The sequence below is a fragment of the Microcaecilia unicolor genome, chromosome 3, assembly GCF_901765095.1.
Source record: "Microcaecilia unicolor chromosome 3, aMicUni1.1, whole genome shotgun sequence".
Lineage (NCBI taxonomy): Eukaryota > Metazoa > Chordata > Amphibia > Gymnophiona > Siphonopidae > Microcaecilia > Microcaecilia unicolor.
Genome location: NC_044033.1, coordinates 475,877,583 through 475,901,993, shown reverse-complemented (window position 1 = coordinate 475,901,993; position 24,411 = coordinate 475,877,583). Strand labels below are relative to the sequence as shown.

The 24,411-nt window shown below is 41.1% G+C and overlaps 1 protein-coding gene across 2 annotated transcripts in view; it reads right to left on the bottom strand.

The window, feature by feature from the left end:
- SMAP1 (small ArfGAP 1) overlaps positions 1 to 24,411 on the bottom strand; it is a 384,385-nt gene that overhangs the window by 14,510 nt on the left and 345,464 nt on the right. For both annotated transcript variants that reach the window (XM_030199008.1, XM_030199009.1), the window contains one exon: positions 5,371 to 5,498. In XM_030199008.1, the coding sequence (XP_030054868.1) occupies positions 5,371 to 5,498 (128 nt within the window). The remainder of the gene's footprint in view (positions 1 to 5,370; positions 5,499 to 24,411) is intronic.

The window sequence follows — 24,411 nt, the reverse complement described above, 5'->3', positions numbered from 1 at the left end:
CCCCCAAATCTTAGGGTTCTGTAAGATCATCTGGGTGAAGGGTCTGAGAGCACATTTCTCTGGTAACTGAACATTATTTTGCTCTGTGCTTTGAGAACTTAAAGATTGGAGTTTAAAGGAGGAACCGTAGGCACTGATAGAATAAAAATATAAAAAAAACCCAAACTTTATCAACTAGTCTCCATACTCTTTCCCCCCCTAGTTTTAAACCTTGTACTACAACATTAACAGATAGCCTCAAGCAGGCACAGCAGGGTCTAGCTTACTCTTAGGGGAAAAAGCATTTGGTCATGACTTGGTTGTTCTTCCATTTCTTCTCTTGACCACCTCTGCAGCTGGCTAATTTGACTACATATTCAGTACTGGGCCATATCCAGGCAACATCTGGGTCAGCAGTGGTATCCAGAAGTTATATAGGTATGGCTGATATTCAGTGCTCTACCTACATATCTAAGTGGGCGAAGATAGGCCTGCTATTTATGCAGTCCTACTTGCTTGGATAACAATGCAGGCACTGGCACTGAACATTGCCAGTTCCTGCATAACTCTTGGCTCTGCCCAGACTCCGACACAGACAGTACCACAGTGGTTGGAAGGGATATTCAATGGCACTGTTTGGTTAAGTGCCGCTGAATATCCCCGCCTAACCCACTCTGCGTGATTCAACTGCCCAGTTAAATTGTTTTGAATATCAGGCCCTGTAGTTTTAGCTATCTTTTTCATAAGTGGTTTCTTTGTAACAAAGCCTGTGACAAGAAAATAAAGATATTTTATTCTGTAACAGAATGCATGTCTTGGCTCCAAACAGAGATAAAATTGTAAATCAAAGTATTTCATATACTTCAATATTTTGTTAAGTATAAATCATGTGGAAAACTGAAATGGAATTTGTATTTTAAACTTCTGGCCTTATTTCTACATTAGTTACAAGACTACTCAAGAATACCAAAGAGATCTGAAGCAGCTTATGAAGTCCAGGGGGGTCTCACTGCACTGACAGATCAAAGATACAACATATAGTATGTTCACACTTTCAAATACCCATTTCTTAGAGGAATTACACAATCTTACAAAATTGGAATATTTCTAAAAATATGTTAATAAAAAAAATAAATAGAGGTCAGAAATTAAGAAACAGAATATTATTATGCTACTGAGATATAATATATTTGTGTCTAGCTTTTGAGAGCTCTACCTGCACCATGTCAGTCCAATTTTGGAAAAAGGTAACCAAGAATAAATTTTGTAAGCAACTTTCTACCCTCTACAGCTGCCTTTTAATCTTCAAAGAGAAGACAAAAGGGGAACCATGCATTAATGATTTGAACTCCTATATTTAGTACAATTTTCTTTTAAGGGGGGAGGGGAGACTAACCTGGTGGCTACAGAAGCAGGCTGAGCACCAAGTTAGACAGGGTTCAAATTCTTCTTCACTCAGTATGTCAAGTCATATCACCTTTCAATACATCACATATACCTTAGAGTGCAAGCCTTCTGGGGCAAGTAGAATACCTACTATAACGGAATTTAACTCACCAATGAGTTTGAATTTGGAAACGTTAATTAAATCTAAAAATCCAAATTTGATTAAAGGTTTATGTTACTGACAAGAGAGGCACTGATATTCTAAAGATCCGGGGTATGTGTACAACGTAAACAAATTCGAGTTCAGCTGTGATGAAAGATTGCTTTAGTCTCCAAACACAAAACTGATTACTGAACCTGAATTTCAAACTCTATTGAAAATGTCATCATGCTTAATTGCCTTCCTCAATATAAATACATTATCACAAATTACTCTACATGAGGTTTCAGAACTAATATCAACTGTATTTAACATTTTGGCATACTCTTCCAAAATGCCAGGAAGTAAAAATGAAACAACTGAAGAATACACTTTGAACAAGCATCCTTGAAAAGGTTTATGTGCTACTGCTACAGATACTACACAAAACTTGAAAGTCTAGTGGCTCAGTCCAACTTGAGGCTGGACAGGAAGCCATAGAAAAAAGCTGTTTCACAGGGCTGGTGAATTTAAAACAATAATCAATAATATATTGCTAATCATAGCTGAATGAAAAACTGCATGGGAGGCTAAATAGCAGAAAAGCTGAATTATAATGAGCTTGCAGTGAAGTACTTCAGGCACATCCTGCTCTGAACTGCAAAGTGTATTAGCTGCCTAGTTTTCCTATGCATGATCCTGATTATTCTTGGTCAATCATACAAAAGTTGTTTCTGTGACTTTAGAACCCTACACCAGAAGGCAGGGAAACCACAGTAAGCATGTGCAGTGTTCGATATCAGGACAAACTAGGGGCATAAACATCTGGCAAAGATCAATTTTTGTACTGCTTCATTGGAATATTTTCTAATAATCTCATTCCCTCTGGAAGTACAGGAATCAAAAGGGAACTTCAGCACAAATAGTATTTCTTATAGCCAAAGAACAAACCATCAATGCTTTAGTAAGCTGAAATTAACAAGGGACATCTGAAATATAAAGGAAACATGTCTCTAAATGTAAACAATAAAAAAACAAAAAATAAATCAGACATTTCATGATGCTTAGATACAGAAATTTACATACAGATATAATAGCTGACAATGGCACAAAAACTTTCAAATGTTCAGTATCAACCAAAGACAGTGCTCTGATATCCCTGAGATTTTAGCTTCTTTTTATTTTCTTTAGAGAGAACTGACTCATGTGACATATTATGTTTCAAACTATATAATTAGGAACCAAGACCACCTTGCCATAATTTCCAGGCATATAGAAGAGAAATGATTAAGGGATTTGGAATGAGGTCCAGCTATGACCCCTGATGGTTCAGCTCAGAACAAGATGAACCCATTTATTAAGTCAAACACTGACAAGCTTATAGGTTGGAAAGACTAAAAGGTACAAGATCTGATATTTGCTGATGATACAATCAGCACAGAAATGGCAACTCCAAAATAGATTTATCAGAATTCAGTAGTCTGACGACAAGGAATACAAGAAGGAGAATGAAGAACTGCATCTAACGGGTATTTATTTATCTGAAAATTTGTTATACTGCCAAATCATCAATAGACAACAAAGTGGTTTACAAAACCCAATAAATCAAGAGAACATTAAATATTGAATAAAAATGAAGACACACAAAAGGAGGGGAAAGGGAGTTACCAAAATAAACCTGAGTAGGGACGCATGTACTAATCAAGGGCAAGGCAGCTCAGTGGTATCACAAAGCTGCTCATCTCCACATTCCAGATCATGAATGGAATGACCAGACGGTTTTGATACTGGTCATTCCGTTCTTACTGTGGACAAGGCTAGATTCTACAGGGGAATTAGCTTTGTTTTCTTTCTAGCACCCTCACTGTGGAAGTCTCTTCTACAACACCTTCAGATGGAATCACATTTTGAATGTTTTAAAACGGGACTTAGACTTATTTTTTTTTTTTTAATGCTAACTATATTAGAGCTGCAGTAACTGGGGGATGTGTGCAGACATACACTGGTATAGGATTGTCGTCTCTCTGTCAGATATTAGCAGCTTTTATATTTTATCATATGTATGCATCTATGTTTTTTATATACTGGATAATTATGTAAAGTGCTTTGATTCTATTGTGTTAGAAAGGCAGTATATCAAATGGTATAAATAGGCAATTAATATACTCTGACTTCCCTGATAAATTGAACTAGATTGTTTTCCTATAGAAACAAAGATCACCACTACACTCCCACAGAAAAACCACTAGGAACAAAAGAATGGTGGGAATGACCACACAGGTGGACCAGGATGACTGCAGCAAATCCTTATTGGATTCCAAGCAAAGATTAAAAGTAAACAAGCAATGGACCCAACACAGGCCGTGTTTCGGCTACAAAGCCTTCCTCAGGAGTCCTCATACCACTGTTCTCTCTAAGCTGAGTGGGAATCCTCCACCTAAAGGCCTGTCAGTAGGGGTCAGCAGTTTTATTTTCACATTTTCAATAGTGAGGGGCAGGACTCCTGGGAACCTGCCCGTCTCTAGAGACTGAAAACACAATATTGAAGCACCACTCCACACTGGCAGTAATGCTCTTGGAGAACTCACACTCAGCTTAGAGGAAATAGTGCCTCATACAAAAAAACACAAGCAGTATATTAAAAGACAAACGAACATATGATGGTTACAATATGAAATAAAATACCACTACAAAATAAAATTCCAGTACAAAATGAAAATTTAAATTACAAAGGTGCATGAAATTAATAAAAATTATACAAAAAGTATGTAATATAACATGGAAATTCAATGAATATTAAGATGCTATGCATGAAATTGTGATAATAAAGTTGGTGACCAACGTGTAAATATGGTTGAGAAATATAATTGCATAGGAGACGTATAACAGACTAACCACCAAGGGAGAAGGTGGATGAATAGAAAAGGACTGAAAACGTGAAAGTGAACTGAAGCAAATGTGGAAACCAAGGTAAAAAATAAAACCAAATAGCAATTTTCATGGTGAAAATTCCACAGGGGTAGCCATGTTAATCTGTAGGAGCAAAAAGAATGATGGCACCTTATAAACTGACCAGTTTATGCAGGTATTGGTTTTTGAAGAGAAGAGTACACTTTAACAGAAGTAACAAAAATAGAAATCAAAATGGCCTATCTTAACTGCCTACTAAGGTGGTAAGGGTTTTAACTGCCACTCTATGCAGGTTCCTCCCCATGTTTTCTCTGAAATGCAAAAAGTTATTTCACCACTGTTCTAAGGTGAGACACCCAATTCTTGAATTACATCCTGTCATTAAAGGATATAGAGGTAGATAGGGTAAGGGTGTTCCAATAGCTCCTGAAGAAACTTCAGTGGCAAGGAGTTTGGAAGACCTGTTCTGGCTGGTTGTACAGATCCGGGCAGTACGTTACTTCCCTGAATATGCCCTGCATGCTCCAAATACCTTATCCAGGACCTGTCAAATAAGTTCTAGAATGTTTAAAAAAATGTACAAATAACTAATATCCCTTCTAATAATAATAGACACTTGGAAAAATTCAATATTTGGTCACTAAGCTAATGGAGGTTCAAACCTCTATGGTTGCAACACGCCCTATGAAAAGATAAACATATGGTTAAACATATTTATTTAGGTTTTTTTTATTTGCCCAGTGTTTGATAGACTGCTCTTCATTCATACACATCAAAACGGTTTACAATCTCCAGAAAAGAGAACAGAAAGCAATCTTATAAAGACATGGAGGGGGGGGGGGGGGGGGGGGGGGAGAAGGCAAACAAAACAATAATAGGCACCAGAGGCATAACTGAGGAGTAAAAAAAAGGAAAGAACAGAACATGACACAGTTTTATTGTATTACAAATCTTACCTGGCTTACTGGTGCAGTGGATGCTGGCAAAGGGTTTGAAATCATGGGGCCAAATATGTCTAAATCATCATTTAAGGCTCCTATACTTGTAGTAGCTCCATTACTAACTGGTGCATCTGCTGGGCCATCTTAAAAGACAACAGGATACAAAGTTCAAGATGAAGGTTTAAAATGTCCAGAATTTAAAAAGCATGAGGAGATCAGCACACTAATGCCGAGAATTAGATTTCAAATTAAGATATACAACACAATTATTGAATACAGTTACATTGAATACAATTACAGTGTAAAGTTGAGGGTGTTGAAACAAGAACACAGGGCCCACCAAATCCAACCTTCGCACTGCTTTATGCCTCCCTCTATAGAGTAATCCAAATGAAATGTAAAAACCTGTCCTAGAATGTTCAGATGCAAGAAAATATTTTCCTAACCTCAAGCGTGACAAATAGCAAAAGCTCGAAATTCAGCACATTTCTCTAGCATTAATTACATCATACTCTTATCACTGCCCTTCAAATACTGCATCAATTTGACTTTGAAGTTATTTAGTATTCTAAAAAATTATGGTTTGCACTAGTAAAACGTTCCCTAATCTCCCCAGTCTTAACCCTGCTGATTTTTAATCTATTAAAATCTATTACTCCTTAGCTTGACTGGGCATCTCTGTAGGGTGATCTTTTATCACTCAGAAAAAGTAGTACAAACAAAAACAATGATGGAATTCCAAAAACGAGAGTGAAATACATAGAGGATCTCTAATGATAAAAAGATGGAAACTAAACATTAAACACTTCAGCTCAAAATAGCAGTGAAACAACTTCTTGCACTTTTAAGAAGGAAAGTGGAGTAATCTGCAGAGTGGAAGTTACAACCCTAACCACCTTACTGGGCAGACCGGATGAGCTATTTTGCTCTGCCATACTGGGCAAAACCAAAGGTCCATGAAGACTAGTATCCTGTTTCTATGTCACAAGTACCTGGCAGAATAATGGCTTCCCCCAAGTCTACCTTGTTATGGTAACAGTTTATAGCTTTTTTCCTCAAGAAATATACCCAAACCAGTTTTTAAGCTTTTCCCACAATGCAGGCAACAAAGTCCAACGCTTAATTGTGCATATTTTCTCCGATTTGTTTCAAATGTAATTCCATGGCATGTTCCCTAGCCTTTGTACTTAAAAAAAATATAAACCCCCTTTTTGTTTTCACTCATTCCACTAATGATTTAATATACCTCTATTAAATATCTTCTCAACAATCCCTTTAGACTTTCCTTATAGTGGAGTCATTCCATCCCCTTCATCTTTTTGGTTGTCCTTCTCTATACCTTTTCTAGTTCCACTATCTCTTTTTAAGATGTGATGAGCACAACCACACACAATACTCACAACCATGGAGCACTACAGCAAAATTATGATATTCTCTATTTTGTTTTCCATTGCTTTCCTAATAATTCTGAAAATGATTTTTGTTTTCTTTTGTTTTGCCACAACTGCACACTGAGCAGAGGATTTTAACAGGGTTTTTTTTTTTTTGTTACATTTGTACCCCACGCTTTCCCACTCATGGCAGGCTCAATGCGGCTTACATGGGGCAATGGAGGGTTAAGTGACTTGCCCAGAGTCACAAGGAGCTGCCTGTGCCTGAAGTGGGAATCGAACTCAGTTCCTCAGTTCCCCAGGACCAAAGTCCACCACCCTATCCACTAGGCCACTCAGGGCCGTGTCTAGGGTCTCCGGCGCCCCCCTGCAGTTGGCCCCGCCCCCCCCCGAAAAAGATCGCTACACTACCAGCCCTCTTCTCCCCAGATCCTTTTCCTTTTATTTAAATTTACCTCTGTCCGGTGGCAGCGTAGCGTGAGAAGGAGGCGGCGCTCCCCCGCCCCGACATGTCAGTCTTCCCTTCGCTCAGTGTCCCGCCTTCTTCTGATGTCATTTCTGATGTCAGAAGAAGGTGGAACTGAGCGAAGGGAAGACTGACACGTCGGGGCGGGGGAGCGCCGCCTCCTTCTCACTAACGCTACGCTGCCGCCGGACAGAGGTAAATTTAAACAAAAAAAAAAGGAAAAGGATCTGGGGAGAAGAGGGCGAGGTAAGCAAGGTGCGGCGGGGCGCCCCCCCAGAGGATGGCGCCCTCCTGCCATGCTTACCTCGCTTACCGTGTTGGCACGGCCCTGAGGCCACTCCTCCTCCACATGATAATGCCTAAATCCTTTTTCCTGAGTGGTGACTCCTAATGTGGAACCTAGCATCATGAAGCTAAAGTTTGGATTATTCTTTCCTAGGTACATCACACTGCGTTTGTCCACACTACATTTTATGTCATCTCCCCCAGGATCTCAGTCAGCTTTGAACTACTTTGTGTCATATGAAAATCTGATCGCTTCACTTGTTTCTTATTCCAAATTATTAATCTGCACCATCTAATTTTAACTATACAGTAACTTAATAGAACCTTTTGATCTTTTTTCAACAGCTGGCTGTCTTTTGAGGACAAGTGCCCAAAAATGAATCCAATGTGCAACTAGCAGTTTAAGGATAGTAACAAATACCTGAAAAAAATATCAGAGTCCTCCTTTCTACTCCCATTTCTGGAAGACTAAAATATTCCTGACTTTGGTTGCTCCCACTGGGGTTTATGAATTGTGGTATCAATAAATAACAACAATATATATACTGCATCGGCCAATATACATGCCCTACACACATTACCCTGCACATTCATAAAGTGAATCTCATCTGCCGCATCTCTATTTTTATTTTGGGAATCCAAATGTCACTGCAGAAATAATGAGTCCTGAAGTATATTTATAAATTTGATTTAATTACTCAATATACTGCTTAATACAATTAAGTTTTAAAGCGGTTTACAATAAAACAGAACAAGAACAATGACTGTTCTAACAAGTAAAACCAAACAATATAATTGCTTACCAAAATCAACGTAAATAATCAGCAATCATCAGAGTCAGAAACTGACAATATGGGGCTCATTTTCAAAGCACTTAGACTTACGAAGTTCCATAAGTTATTGTCAGGCTCATTTTCAAAAGAAAAAAAATGTTTAAAAAGTGACATAAGTCTGCATTTGGATGTTTTTCTCACAAAAAAAAATCGAAATCTGTATTTTTAAAACCCACTTTTAGACATTTTTCTATGAAGTCTGTCAGAAGTACATCCAAATCTCAAGGAGGCGTTTCAGGGGCGTGTTCAGGGCGGGACTTGGGCGTTCCTCAGACTTAGACGTTTCTCAGCCATAATGGAAATAATGGAACAAAACAAAAACGTGAAGGACTAAAACTTAGACGTTTTGAGCTAGACCTGTTTTTATAACAAATAAGGCACAAAAAGGTGCCCTAAATGTCCAGATGACTACGGAAGGGAATCAGGAATGACCTCCCCTTATTCCCACTCCCCAAAAATGTGATTAAAAACATTACTTGCCAGCCTCTGTGCCACCCTCAGATGTTATACTCAGGTCCATCAGAATAACATGCAGTTCCCTTGAGTAGTCTAGTAGTGGGTGCAGTGCACTGCAAACAGGTGGACCCAGCTTCCTACCTCTCCCTGTTACAATTGTGAAGGAAACTGTGAGCCCTCCAAAACTCACCAGAAACCCACTGTATCCACATATAGGTGCCCCCTTCACCCGTAAGGGCTATGGTAGTGATGAACAGTTGGGGGTGGTGGGTTTTGGGGGGCTCAGCAGACAAAGTAAGGGATCAATGGTCAGATGTGTACCCGGGAGCATTTTATGAAGTCCACTGCAGTGCTCCCTAGGGTGCCCTATTGCTGTGCGGGGATGTCAGGGGAACCAGTCTACTAAAAATGCTGGTTCCTCCTCCATCCGAATGGTTTGATTTTGTACATTTTGCACTTGGACGTTTTTTTCTCCCAAAATGGACAAAAACCAAACAAACCAAAAACCGTCCAAATCACAAAACGTCCAAAATACAAAACGTCCATAGTATTTTTGAAAAAAAAAAAAAAAGATAGACGTTTTTCTTTTTTGAAAATGACCTTCTTTCCTGTTCAGAATTTGGACGTTTTGTGTAAAACGTTCAAATTCAGTTTTAGACGTCATTATCAAAAATGCTCCTCCACGTAACTTTGTAAGCCTAAGTGCTTTGAAAATACAACTCTATGTCTATGGTCTAGCAAATCTGGCAAAGACATTCTTGAAAAGCCTTTCTAATCTGACATTTATAACCCAATTAATCCCTAAAAAGGTACGAAGAAGCGTACAGTCAATATTATGTACACTTAATACAAACAATGTGCTATGCCTGCCACTTCCCCTCAGAATTCATCTTCTTCCTGTTGGATCTGTATATAAACCCAGTTCTTGATGTGCACCTCCTTTGATGTTGCCTCACATTTGGACATTCTTTTCTCTGCTTTGCATCTCAATCCTACCTTGCAAAAGCTTCCTTGTTCCTGTACCATTACTTCTGCCAAAATCTAGCCTCACTTGTAATCCAAGACTCTTTGGTGAGTGCCACTGGTTTTTACTCCCTTTCTCTTTTGGGGTTCTTTGGCATACCATACTAAGGTCCCAATACAGTTGTTCCCGAGCCCAGGAGTGCCATCTCTAATGAAGAACCCGTCAGTGGACCTTAACCTGCTCACTATTTCTGGGTCATTCTAAGTGACGAGATATGTGGCAACGGCAATTTGGTGTCATTTCCAAACAATACATTTTTCCTTATTTTTTCCCGCTAAGTTTGCATGTTCGTAATCAATTTACGAACAGTAAATTTGAGGGAAAAAAAAAGCATTTCATTGAATAACACACAAGGAGGTGCATTTTCTAACAGGGTGCCTAGGCTATGAAGGCACATAGTTGTACATGTGCATGTGTTTTATAAGGCATCATGTGTCTATATGCCTTTATACCACTTACACCTTCTCCAAGGCAAGGAGTAACTCTGGCCCTGATGCTCAAAAGTAAATGTAGGTGCTAGACGCCATTAGCACTGTACTAGCACCTGCTTTTGCCCGCGCAGAATATTCAGAGGGGTCTAGCGAGGGAAACAAAAAGCGCTCCAGGCATTAGTGCAGACAGCATGCAAATGCAGTCAAGCTAATGCAAATGACCTCATTTGCATTAGCTTTTTTATATTCCTCCCCAATGCTCAGAAAAGAGCACCTAAAACAAAACTGCCTTACTGCTGCAAAAAATAACACCAGGTCGGAGCAGGCATTAGGGTGTTGGAAGGGAAAATGTCTCATTATTCTAATGCTTCTCTCATGATTCTTTCTGCAAAATCTGCTGGTTTTGATTGCTTTTAGAAGCAGAAGGAAGTCCGTACAAGCTCTTAAGCGCTGGTGGTGAGAAACAGCAGACCCAAGCGAAGGCACACATTGGCGTCTGTTTCCTGCATATAAATATGAGCATCCAAGCTAAAAAAAAAATTAGAACGCTTATATTTAGGCTGCAGAAAACAGATGCCAATGTGTGCTTCATGTTTGGGTTTTTCCAGGCGAATAGGAGTCGAGCTTACTACGGAACGCTTTTGTGAATGCACCAAGCACAATCCTCCTGTCAAACTCCCTAATGCTCAATGCAATGAATGCACCTACATTTGTATCTCATTAGCATTGAGCATTAGGGCGTTGTTCTTCTGCATTGTTCTGACACTATTTGAAACAACGCTGGAGTTTTGAGCATCAGGGCCTCTGCGTTATGTGCCAGTAAAAATCAGTACTTATGCAAATATTTTTATAAGATACAAATCCTATATAATAATTCTCACCACCAACGTTCTAATGTGTCTGCCTGTGTCCGTGGCTCCTTCAGAGTTGCTGAGCTCTGTAGCCAGGCTGACGTCACTCACAGCTGATTCCCAGGCAGGGAGAGGAGTAGGGAAACACGCACAGCAAGTGGCAGGGAGCGGCGCATCAAACGACCCTCATCTCCCCTGCTCCCCCTCCAGCCACCCATGTCCTGCGACCCTCCGCTCCCCCTGCCCCCCCCCCTGCAGCCACCCATGTCCAGCGACCCTCCTCTTCCCCTGCTCTCCCGCTGCCGGATCGCTGTTCAAAATCGCCGCGATACTTACAAGAGCGGCCTCCAAGACTTCAGCAGAAGTCTCGGTGGCCATTCTGAACAGCGATCTGGCAGCGGGGGAGCGTCAGCGCCAGCAGCGGGCAGGCAGGACCAGGGATCTTTCCTGCCTGCCCCGAAGAATTGTTTACACAACCTGGGTGGATGAAGGAGGGGCAGGGTGAGAGAGCAGGGTCGTTGGACATGGGTGGCTGTAGGGGGGGCAGGGCGAGAGTAGGGTCGCTGGACATGGGTGGCTGCAGGGGGGGCAGGGGGAGACGAGGGTCACAGGACATGGGTGGCTGGAGGGGGGGCAGGCGAGAGGAGAGTCATTGGACATGGGTGGCTGGAGGGGGGCCAGGGGGAGAGGAGGGTCGCAGGACATGGGTGGCTGGAGGGGGGCAGGGGAGAGGAGGGTCGTTGTTTGATGCGCTGCTCCCTGCCACTTGCTCCGCATGTTTCCCTAATCGTCCCCCTGCCTGGGAATCAGCTGTGAGTGACGTCAGCCTGGGTGGTTGGAGGGGGGGCAGGGGAGAGGAGGGTCGCTGGACATGAGTGGCTGGAGGGAGGGGGTTAGGGGGTCCTGAGACCAGAGAGGTGGGGGTGAAAGGGGGGCCTCAAACCATAAAGGGAGGGGGAGGGGGCACATACTCACTCACTCTCTGTCTCTCACACTCTCTATCATACTCTCCATCTCTCAAACACACTGTCTCTCAAACATACACTCCGAGGAAAACCTTGCTAGCGCCCGTTTCATTTCTGACAGAAACGGGCCTTTTTTAACTAGTATACAATAAATGCTGTTCACATCCATGTTCCTTCCATAAACCATGTAAAAATAGACATTATTTTAGTGTAGTGCCAATTTTTATGTGTGTATGTGCTGGAGGAATTTCATAAGTATGTTGTTCCACACACTCAGGTTGCTTATAAAGATACTCTCGGAGAAGAGTCAAGGGGGATCACAACAAAGCAATTCAGCAGATAAATGACATTGTTGTGCATCTCTGTGGGTGAGGGAACATATTTTCTCTCTAAGTCTTCATGAGGTGACCCTGTCGTACACTAAATTTCAGTAAGGTGATCCTGCTATACTAGTATGGTAGGAAGGGAAAAGAAGAATACATACTGGCCATGCATCGCTCAGGATAAAAAGGTGCCCATCTCTGGCTTATGCACTAGGGCTAATGATGGTGGTAGTGATAGTGCAAAACCTTCAGGAGAAGAAAACATTCCTGATGCAGCCATAGGCCATAGTGAACTTGTTCATGGACCCACTATAGCAGGAGATAAACCACAGAAACATGAAAAATTTAAGAGAATTAAAAAACTGTTAGGTGGACTCTTGAAGATAAAAAGGAGCTAATGTATGCTATTATGCTATAAAATTTGTATTTGATTACACTGGGAACAGAAAGAGAGCTCATCAGAAATTGAAGGAAATAGCAAATATATCTCTGGAATTTTTTCCCTTTTAAATATTTGGCAAGAAGTTTGTCCATTTTATTGTCACCAGAATAGTGACCAGTGGAGTGGATAGATAGGTCTTCTCTGGCCTTTGCAGAAACTATAGAATTATAGTCATATTTTGCTTTAGTGAGTTTGGCAAGGATTTTTGGATCTGATGAGGGCATGTAATTGGCTTCAAGCATTGTTAAGTGTGGTTTCTATTAAGAAGGTTTGCTTTCTATGCCATGCCATCAAACTGATGGCCTCACCTCTAAAAGTAGCTTTGTACGCTTTCCCACAAAGTTGTTAGGAATTCCTCAGATGACATTTCCCCATCAAAAAAATCTTTGGTGAAGTCTGCAAGTTTTTTTTGGTAAGATTCTCATTACTTAGTATCACATTATTAAATCTCCAGGAAGCATTGTTTTCTTCCTGGGATTGTATTTTTAACTGCAGAGATATTGCGGCATGATCTGACAAATATATTGGATGAATGTCAGAAGCAATGAGAGGGTGTTAGAAATTTAAAAAATGCTCTAATCTGGCATACGTGTTATGTGGTGGAGAAAAGTGGGTGTATTCTTTCTCAGTGGGATGGAGTATTCTCCAGGCATCTATGAGATTAGAATTTAACAACAAATTTTTCAATTCAACTAACATCTTGGATTTAGTAGGTTTACATTTAGAGGATCTAAGCAATAATCTAAAGGCTGATTAAAATCACCAGCAATAATCAGAAAGCCCATTTGATGTTGTAGCAAAGTTAAATATAAAGCTCTTATAAACTCTGGAGAGTCTGAAACAGGTGCATATACATTTAAGAAAGTATAATTTCTCGACCTGCACTTCCCCAGCTGCAAAGGACTAAAATACAAGCTAATGCATGATACCACCTTCTTCTCGTACTTGGGCACAAAGTTGTGGAACGCATTACCTAGAAACCTGAAAACAATCAATGAAACAACTACCTTTCATAAATTCCTCAAGACATATCTCTTCAACAAAGCATACAATGAAAACCTAGAACCTTACTAATCCACTGCTGAAAACCTACTGTTCACTATACCTAATTAAAGCCTCCCTTCTCCCCGCTCCCCCCGTTTTCTATTTCTGTTGATGGCTCTCTCATTCTCCCTGTCTCCTCAGCTCGAAACCTTGGGGTCATCTTTGACTCTTCTCTCTCCTTCTCTGCTCATATCCAGCAGATTGCCAAGACCTGTCGTTTCTTTCTTTACAACATCCGTAAAATCCGCCCCTTTCTTTCCGAGCACTCTACCAAAACCCTCATCCACACCCTTGTCATCTCTCGTTTAGACTACTGCAATCTGCTTCTTGCTGGCCTCCCACTTAGTCACCTCTCCCCTCTCCAGTCGGTTCAAAACTCTGCTGCCCATCTCGTCTTCCGCCAGGGTCACTTTACTCATACTACCCCTCTCCTCAAGACCCTTCACTGGCTCCCTATCCGTTTTTGCATCCTGTTCAAACTTCTTCTACTAACCTATAAATGTACTCACTCTGCTGCTCCCCAGTATCTCTCCACACTCGTCCTTCCCTACACCCCTTCCCGTGCACTCCGCTCCATGGATAAATCCTTCTTATCTGTTCCCTTCTCCACGACTGCCAACTCCAGACTTCACGCCTTCTGTCTCGCTGCACCCTACGCCTGGAATAAACTTCCTGAGCCCCTACGTCTTGCCCCATCCTTGGCCACCTTTAAATCTAGACTGAAAGCCCACCTCTTTAACATTGCTTTTGACTCGTAACCACTTGTAACCACTCGCCTCCACCTACCCTCCTCTCTTCCTTCCCGTTCACATTAATTGATTTGATTTGCTTACTTTATTTATTTTTTGTCTATTAGATTGTAAGCTCTTTGAGCAGGGACTGTCTTTCTTCTATATTTGTGCAGCGCTTCATACGCCTTGTAGCGCTATAGAAATGCTAAATAGTAGTAGTAGTACTCTCTACTTCTCCCTTAACTAACCTCTGTACTACAATAATTGTACGTGACATCCAAGAATAATTGTGTTACAAAACTATGTAAGCCACTTTGAGCCTGCAAATAGGTGGGAAAAGGTGGGATACAAATGCAATAAATAATAATAATTCTCCAAAGGAACAGAAAAAGTACACCCCAGTTGATAAAGAAGGAGATACTAGAAGTGGGTGAACATAAACAAAAAGCACAATGGGTGATCTTCCTTTTCATTGTCTGCTTTTCTGACTAGACAATAAAAAGGAAGATCTGGGTATTGTCAGCTATGATGCGGTAAGAATACTGAGTGCTTGTTTTTTGGCTGACAGCTCCTGATGATGCCCAAGTGACGAAACACAATTTTGTGTCAGGCTGGACAATCTTTTGAGACTGAAGTTATCTTTAGAGCTGCAGAATATGTTACAGAAGGAGAAGGTGTTAATTTGTTAATCTGCTATGAAAAATTGAAGGACTGAAGAGTGAATGATTGATTTTCTTGCCAGTACTCGTGGATTGCACTTGTAACATCAAGTGAAACTACCATGGACAAACTCTTTAGGTTTTAGGAGGTTCTAATGATAGTACTACATAGGGGTAATAATTGATGTGCTTTCTTTTGATTGAGCTTGTTGAAATTAATAAAACATTGTTTTGTATATTGTAAAATGTTTATTATGCTTTGTTTATACTTAAAAACTTTCTTTTTGTATAATTTGCATTTTTTGGGGGAAGTAATTATATTGTTGATGCATAAAACTAACCCATTTACAGAAATTGCCCCCAACAGAAAAGAAATACTAAAACAATCTGATCACTTCCAAATTACATATGTACATTAATGCTTGTACTATAAGCAACTAGTAGCATTTGCTATTTGTGCAGGAGGAAGGAGAAGGGCAAAATACACACGTTTGAAAATAAATGAACGTATTTGGTGACCCAGTAAGCTGCTAAATGATTGCTAAAATAACCTGAAATAGAAACAAACCAAAATTACAGTATAATGAAGGTATGATCTGACATCTATTTCATATATTTTTCTAGACGTGCTAGTTGGAAGGTAGCTTCAAGTACGAAGAACAAGTATAGGGGAAGCATAACATTTCTTCGAATTCTAGCCAAGATGGGGTAAGGGAGTTGGAGTTAGTATGTAGTAGCCAGCAAGCGCCATACTTAGGCAGTGAGGCTAAATGATAGTAATAGAAGTCGGGTACATTAAGGGTACCAAAAGATCTGGAAGCTTTTAATATCTTCATTGCTATTCAAGGTTTCTAACCAAATGAAGGTGTTAAACTTACAGTCAAACCATGAATAAAAGGCCTTTGGGCATAATGAGGGTAACTTACAAACATTATAGTTAATTTTAGGTGCAAGTGTCATCTTAAGTGAGGAAATTCTACCTAACCACGATAATAAGAACATAAGCAATGCCTTACTGGGACAGACCAAAGGTTCATTAAGCCCAATATCCCGTTTCCATCAGTAGCCAATCCAGGTCACAAGTACCTGGCAAGATTCCAGAACAGCAAAACAGATTTTATGCTGCTTATCCTAGAATATCTTCCTTCCACCAGGTCTTAGAGATGCCTATTATATCTATCTTTCATTTAGTGCAATACATTCTAACTCTCCCATCTTATTTCTTAGGCTTCTGGCATTTGCATATAAACATTTCCAACAATGGGGTCCTTTTACAAAGGCGCGCTGAAAAATGGCTTGTGGCAGTGTAGGCGTGGGTTTTGGGCGCGTGCCGCTCCATTTTTTTTTTTAGAGTGCATGTAAAAAAGGCCTTTTTTTCTGGATGTGCAGCAAAATGAAAATTGCCGCTCGTCCATTTTGGGTCTGAGACCTTACCACCAGCCATTGACCTGGCGGTAAAGACTAATGCGGTAACCGGGCGGTAATGAACTATGCGTGCCAAATGCCACTCGGTGCGCATCCATTAAGCGCACTTGAAAATAAAAAATAATTTTCAGATGTGTGTATTGGACACGCGCCAAAAATGAAATTACCGCAAGAGCCACGCAGTAGTCTGGCAGTAACTTCACTTTGGCATGCATTGGGTGCGCATAGACGCTTACTCAGCTTAGTAAAAGGGCCCCAATGTTTGTTGTTCTTATTTACAACTTGCTCAGCAATGGACAGTGTTAATTTTCAATCTTGAAAATCTGTCTGCTCTTTAATTAAAGACACCTGATCTACTATTGTTTCAATTGAAACCTCACTATCAAGATACCTTACCTTTTCTGTTCTGGTGATATCTTTTAAAAATAACCTTGATCCGAACCATGCACTTTTGAGTGTTGGCCTTCCCCCAATTTCTAGTTTAAAAGCTGCTCTATCTCCTTTTTAAATGTTGATGCCAACAGCCTAGTTCTATCCCAGTTAAGGTGGAGCCCATCCTTTCAGAACAGGTCCCCCCTACCCCAGGATGCTGCCTAGTTCCTAACAAATCTAAATCCCTCATCCCTGCACCATCATCTCAACCACGCATTGAGACTTTGGAGCTCTACCTGCCTCCTGGGGCCTGCGTGTGGAACGGAGAGCATTTCTGAAAATGCCACCTTGGAGGTGACCAAAATTTCTAGAATTCAAATATGAACTGCACTGCTAGAAGAAAATTTGCTTGTTAAAGCTGATCATGTGTGGCCAATTGACTACACCAAGCATTACTGTGATATATATAACAGTGAAAAACTACTACAACTATTTATCATTTCTATGTGCAGTGCTGTAAATATACGCATGAGGAATGGTCCCTGGTCTGTGGAGCCTACAATCTATTTAGATAGTAACATTAGGCGCTTTCTCTCTCAATCAAAATACATGTACCTAAATAACTTGAGATTGTACTTGCCTGCACTTGCCTCTACTCTTTTGTTCATTGTTAAGTTGAGACAGTAAGGAGGTGAGTAGAGAAACTATGTGCTGTGGGATATAGTCAAATGTAACTTCTGTGTTATAATGATTGAATACACACTTTTCACTTGCTGTTTTATAATCTGCACTAGTCTTAATAAATGACCTTGTTAAATTAAAAAAAAAAATGACATACACATGAAATGGCATATAGGTGGTGATTACAGAAAAGGTCCTATTTTTATATACAGATAGTGGCATGCAGGGTTTTAAATGATCAGAAGGCATGTTCTAGACAGTCCTTCCTAATATGCAGGTAAACCCTATGTTATAATAGCAATAGCAAAACATATATATCTAGGTACTTTTAGATGTCAGCAATTACATCTAAATGTCTTTTGGACTTGGCACTTGGAGGTGTACTTGATGCTGGAGAGGTGATCATCTCTCTGCTTGCAAAGTCCTTTTCCACTGGGACAAATTTTGACTTTCTGAGGAAGGCTCCTTCTTCACAGTTACTGTGCATATATTTTTATAAAACTGGCCACTTACACAGATGATTATAAAATAGTGCTGCATATGTGTATGTCTCCCATATGAAAATGTACTTATTTGCTAGGTGTGTCTATAAAATAGACCTGGCCATTGTGCAGCACCAAACATACATATGTATTCAGGGGCACTATATGTATTTTATAAAAGGCATAGTGGCCTCCTTTTACATGGATCAACGTAAATAACTTACACAAAATTATTCCTCTTATTTCCCAATTCCTTAGGTACCCTATTAGATTAGCACTGTACCCAGTGGTGTGCGGGAGCAGGCTCTCACAGGCTCGCAAGAGCCAGCTGTTAAGTTTTTAAGAATTTTGGGAGCCGGTTGTTAAAGTAGGGCCCTCCATGGCTACTTTAACAACTGGCTCCCAAAATGTGGGCTTTGGCCCCCTGCTGAATTGTCTTTTACTTTGCTGGTGGGGATGCTGAGCCCTGCCAGCCAACTAAATAGACTGCTGCTGTTCCCCGCTCCTTGTTTCCAGCTCTGGGCAGCAGGCTGGGACTTCTGGAGCATGTGAGAGAAGTTCCAGCATGCTGCTCAGAGCAAGACGTTGGGAGTGGAGGCAGTCCATTTATTGGCTGCCAGCAAAGGTATGCCTAGCCTGCCCGCACAAAGGGAGGGAGGAGAGAGAGGCAAGTGTTGCTCCCCCCTCCCCCCGGCCACCCCTGGCCCTTCCAACTGCAGAGCTGGCTATGTCCGGAGAAAGAGCCTGTTGTTAAAAATTTACCAGCACACCCCTGACTGTACCTGAATGCTGGTTTAGAATGTTCTATGACTACCCAAGTTACACAATTTTATTTTCTCTAGAAGGTGATAATAAACCTATGAAGACAACCATAAGAAGTCTGCCAACCTTAACACTTTAGGAAAAAGATCACCTAATTTTTTATCAAAACCATCCTATGAAGCTGTAGAGACTAAAGCTGGTATGAAGAAGACAAGGGACTGATAGCACAAAATGCAAGCAGCATAACACAAAATCTGGAAAGAGGAGAAACACAAATACAGGCCTTCTGCTGTTATTCTATAATATTTAGGCAACTGTAACATAAAAATACAGAAACAATCTCTTTTTAAATTAAAATATTAGTCAAACAACATTCCTACTGTTAAACAATCTTATCAATTGCAAAAAAAATTTTAAAAAGCAAAAACAAACAAGGAGACATAAAATGCACTAGAGCTGTCAGTGAAATGTAAACCCAAGATCTCAGGTGCCTGGATTGAAAGCTGAAAGTGGAGCATGTTAAAAATACACATCCTTATCAGGCACATACAAACTATGAACTCTGTGAAGCATTAATGAAAAAGATTATTCTGTCCTCCACTGTTCCATGAAAAAGTTATTTTCCACTGCACTTCCATCTTCCCAATGATTTGCCCCAAGGAAAAACTTCTCTTTGGGGACAAGGGCATGATTATCTGAACATCAGCATTAAAGATCCACTGATAACATGTGAAACATATGCCTGGTGACCATAGAGAAACCACAGAAGACTAAAAAAAAGAAATCAGAATCACAGTCCTGACCAGTTTCCATCTTGTTCTTTTTTTTTTTTTTTAATAATTGTGTAAACTTTAAGGGTTTAAACTGTCTGAACAAGCGGAGTACAATGTTCAAATAGAATTCAGCTTTACTATTTGTCCAAATACATATACTATCATTTAGATAATTTCTAGTTGAAATATAAAATGTCACATTTGCTAAATAACTCTCTTTTGCTCCCCAGGCAGTATATGACTTTTCTATTTATACATCCAAAATCAAACCAGAAATCCATTATGGCATAAATGAAGACTGCACATTATTATGCCAAGTGAGTTTACTTTTCTGGATTGTTGTGATTCAAAGGCAAGCATTGGTAAATAAGTGATAAATGTAATCAATCACAGTGTTAATAAAAAAATACTAAAAATACATATATTCAAAGTTTCTAGAAAAACTTCCAAGCAAGACCTTTATGTTCTTATGTTTTAAAGCCCAACCTATACAACTTTATCATCAGTCAAGTTGGATCCAGCTTGTATAATAGTACCATGATTCTTCATTTGCAATTACCTGGGTTTTTTTCTTTTTTTTTTCACATTCATCTGATCCAGCCATTACAACAACAGTACTTGGCTAGGGGTTACATATTAGAGCTATCTCTGGAACCCTGCAGCCATGGTTCCTACATCTGACCTAAGAGTCACCTTTGAGCGATGGCTGGGGTTCAGCTGTGAACAATTCTTCCACAACATCTGATGTACCAGCTGGCCTAGGAAAGAGAGACCTGGCACAGAAACTGAATCCAGGCCTTCTGCATACCTAGACTTGCCATTAAACATTTCAACAAGTTGCAAAATTTCCTCACAAATAGCAGAATTCTATAGTCCTAATACATCTCTCTGGTTCCTTTTAATTGCCCCACACAAAAACTGGGAATCTGGGAATCTAAATGGCAGATGACTTTTAATATGAGCAAGTGCAAAGTGATGCATGTGGGAAAGAGGAACCCGAACTATAGCTATACTGATGCAAGAATCCACATTTGGAGTCACCAACCAGTAAAGGGATGTAGGTGTCATCATTGATGATATGTTGAAACCCTGTGCTCAGTGTGCGGTGACGGCTAAGAAAGCAAATAGGTATTATTAGGAAAGGAATGGAAAACAAAAATGTGGATGTTATGATGCCTTTGTATTGCTCCATGGTGTGACCGCAGCTCAAGCACTGTGTTCAATTCTGGTTGCCACATCTCAAAAAAGATATAATGGAACTAGAAAAAGTACAGAGAAGGTAGACGATAAAGGGGACTGTACCAATTCCCTATGAGGAAAGGTTAAAGCGGCTAGGGCTCTTCAGCTTGGAGAAAAGATAGCTGAGGGAGAGAAATGATAAAGGTCTATAAAATAATGAGTGGAGTGGAACGGGTAGACATGAATCACTTGTTTACTCTTTCCAAAAATACTAAGACTTGCGGGCACACAATGAAGCTACAAAGTAGTAAATTTAAAACAAATTGGAGAAAGTATTTCATCACGCAACGTAAAATTAAACTCGAATTCGTTGCCAGAGAATGTAAAAGCAGTTAGCTTAGTGGGGTTTAAAAAGAAAAGTCCATAAGCCATTATTAAGATGGACTTGGGAAAATTCCACTGCTTATTTCTAGGATAAACAGCATAAAATGTATTGTACTGTTTTGGGATCTTACCAGGTACTTGTAACCTGGATTGGCCACTGTTGGAAACAGGATGCTGGGCTTGATGGACCTTTGATCTGTCCCAGTATGACAACGCTTACAGTGGGGGAAATAAGTATTTGATCCCTTGCTGATTTTGTAAGTTTGCCCACTGACAAAGACATGAGCAGCCCATAATTGAAGGGTAGGTTATTGGTAACAGTGAGAGATAGCACATCACAAATTAAATCCGGAAAATCACATTGTGGAAAGTATATGAATTTATTTGCATTCTGCAGAGGGAAATAAGTATTTGATCCCCCACCAACCAGTAAGAGATCTGGCCCCTACAGACCAGGTAGATGCTCCAAATCAACTCGTTACCTGCATGACAGACAGCTGTCGGCAATGGTCACCTGTATGAAAGACACCTGTCCACAGACTCAGTGAATCAGTCAGACTCTAACCTCTACAAAATGGCCAAGAGCAAGGAGCTGTCTAAGGATGTCAGGGACAAGATCATACACCTGCACAAGGCTGGAATGGGCTACAAAACCATCAGTAAGACGCTGGGCGAGAAGGAGACAACTGTTGGTGCCATAGTAAGAAAATGGAAGAAGTACAAAATGACTGTCAATCGACAAAGATCTGGGGCTCCACGCAAAATCTCACCTCGTGGGGTATCCTTGATCATGAGGAAGGTTAGAAATCAGCCTACAACTACAAGGGGGGAACTTGTCAATGATCTCAAGGCAGCTGGGACCACTGTCACCACGAAAACCATTGGTAACACATTACGACATAACGGATTGCAATCCTGCAGTGCCCGCAAGGTCCCCCTGCTCTGGAAGGCACATGTGACGGCCCGTCTGAAGTTTGCCAGTGAACACCTGGATGATGCCGAGAGTGATTGGGAGAAGGTGCTGTGGTCAGATGAGACAAAAATTGAGCTCTTTGGCATGAACTCAACTCGCCGTGTTTGGAGGAAGAGAAATGCTGCCTATGACCCAAAGAACACCGTCCCCACTGTCAAGCATGGAGGTGGAAATTTTATGTTTTGGGGGTGTTTCTCTGCTAAGGGCACAGGACTACTTCACCGCATCAATGGGAGAATGGATGGGGCCATGTACCGTACAATTCTGAGTGACAACCTCCTTCCCTCCGCCAGGGCCTTAAAAATGGGTCGTGGCTGGGTCTTCCAGCACGACAATGACCCAAAACATACAGCCAAGGCAACAAAGGAGTGGCTCAGGAAGAAGCACATTAGGGTCATGGAGTGGCCTAGCCAGTCACCAGACCTTAATCCCATTGAAAACTTATGGAGGGAGCTGAAGCTGCGAGTTGCCAAGCGACAGCCCAGAACTCTTAATGATTTAGAGATGATCTGCAAAGAGGAGTGGACCAAAATTCCTCCTGACATGTGTGCAAACCTCATCATCAACTACAGAAGACGTCTGACCGCTGTGCTTGCCAATAAGGGTTTTGCCACCAAGTATTAGGTCTTGTTTGCCAGAGGGATTAAATACTTATTTCCCTCTGCAGAATGCAAATAAATTCATATACTTTCCACAATGTGATTTTCCGGATTTAATTTGTGATGTGCTATCTCTCACTGTTACCAATAACCTACCCTTCAATTATGGGCTGCTCATGTCTTTGTCAGTGGGCAAACTTACAAAATCAGCAAGGGATCAAATACTTATTTCCCCCACTGTATGTTTTTATGTTCTAAAGTAGGAAGGTCTCTGCCTAGGCCCACTCGAGAACCTGCTAGACAGGGAGTATGCAGCTAGAGGCTGCCTAGGGGGGCTGGATAGTGTCCGTATTTTTTTTAAAGAGGTCAACAAACTCTTCCACCTTGTCCCCAATAAGGTTGTCACCTCAGCATGGTATGTCTGTCAATCTCTCGAACTGTTGGCTCCAAGTCAGAGACATGTAGCCATGACAGTCTATGAAAATCCACACCCATGGCAGAGAGCATGACCGCAATATCAAAAGTGTCATAGGTGCCCCTGGCCAGAAAAGTTCTGCACTCCAGCTGCTTTTTGGCCAACTGACAAAAGCTCTGTGGCCTGCTCCTCACAAGTCTAAGTGTACTGCATGCCAGAGACTTCAAGTAAATGCTTGTATAGAGCTGGTAGGTCTGGATTCAGGCAACGGGCATAGAGACCTGATAAAGCTTCCTCCCAAATGAGTCCAGGGGGTCTCTGTACCTGGAGGAGCAGAGGCATGAGTCATGGAATTTCTGGCCCATTTGAAGGTGGATTTGACTACCAAGTCGTGGCGTTGCACCTTTTGGAATCCAGGAGTCTTTTGGATGCGGTATTGTGTATCCACCTTCTTTGCCATGAACTGCACTGAGAGGGGAGATTTTCAGTTCTTCATCAGTGTGTCCTTCAGGAAAGAGTGTAGCGGAACCGTGACCCCTTCCCTGGGAGGAGATTCATAGTCCAAGATAATAGAGGTGGAGCCCAGGGCTGAAAAGCTGTCTCCAACTTAAGTGGGATGGCAGTAGCCATCTCCTTGACAAATCCAGTGAAAGAGAGACCTTCAGGTGGGGATTTATGTCTCCCCTGTGCAGGGTAGTGGTCAGAAGGGAACCATAGGACTCTTCCTCTAAGTAATAATGTGCATCCTCCTCTGACTCCCATTAATGGTTCAGATCAGACTCCTCGAAGTACCCTGGCTAGGCTGAGTGAATCTGTGCCTGCCCCAGCTCAGAGGGACTCTGCCCAAGCCCCAAAGGGCAAAGAGGGACAGCCCTACTCCTCAGAAGCTTAGCGGAGATTGGGTGGCTGCACTGGTGGTGGGAGGCGGGGCCAGTGCTGGGCAGATTTCTACAGACTGTGCCCTGAAAATGGCAGGTACAAATCAAGGTCAGGTATACACATAAAGTAGCACATATGAGTTTATCTTGTTGGGCAGACTGGATGGACTGTACAGGTCTTTCTCTGTCGTCATCTACTATGTTATTCTCAGACTCCAGGGAAGCTTCCTCT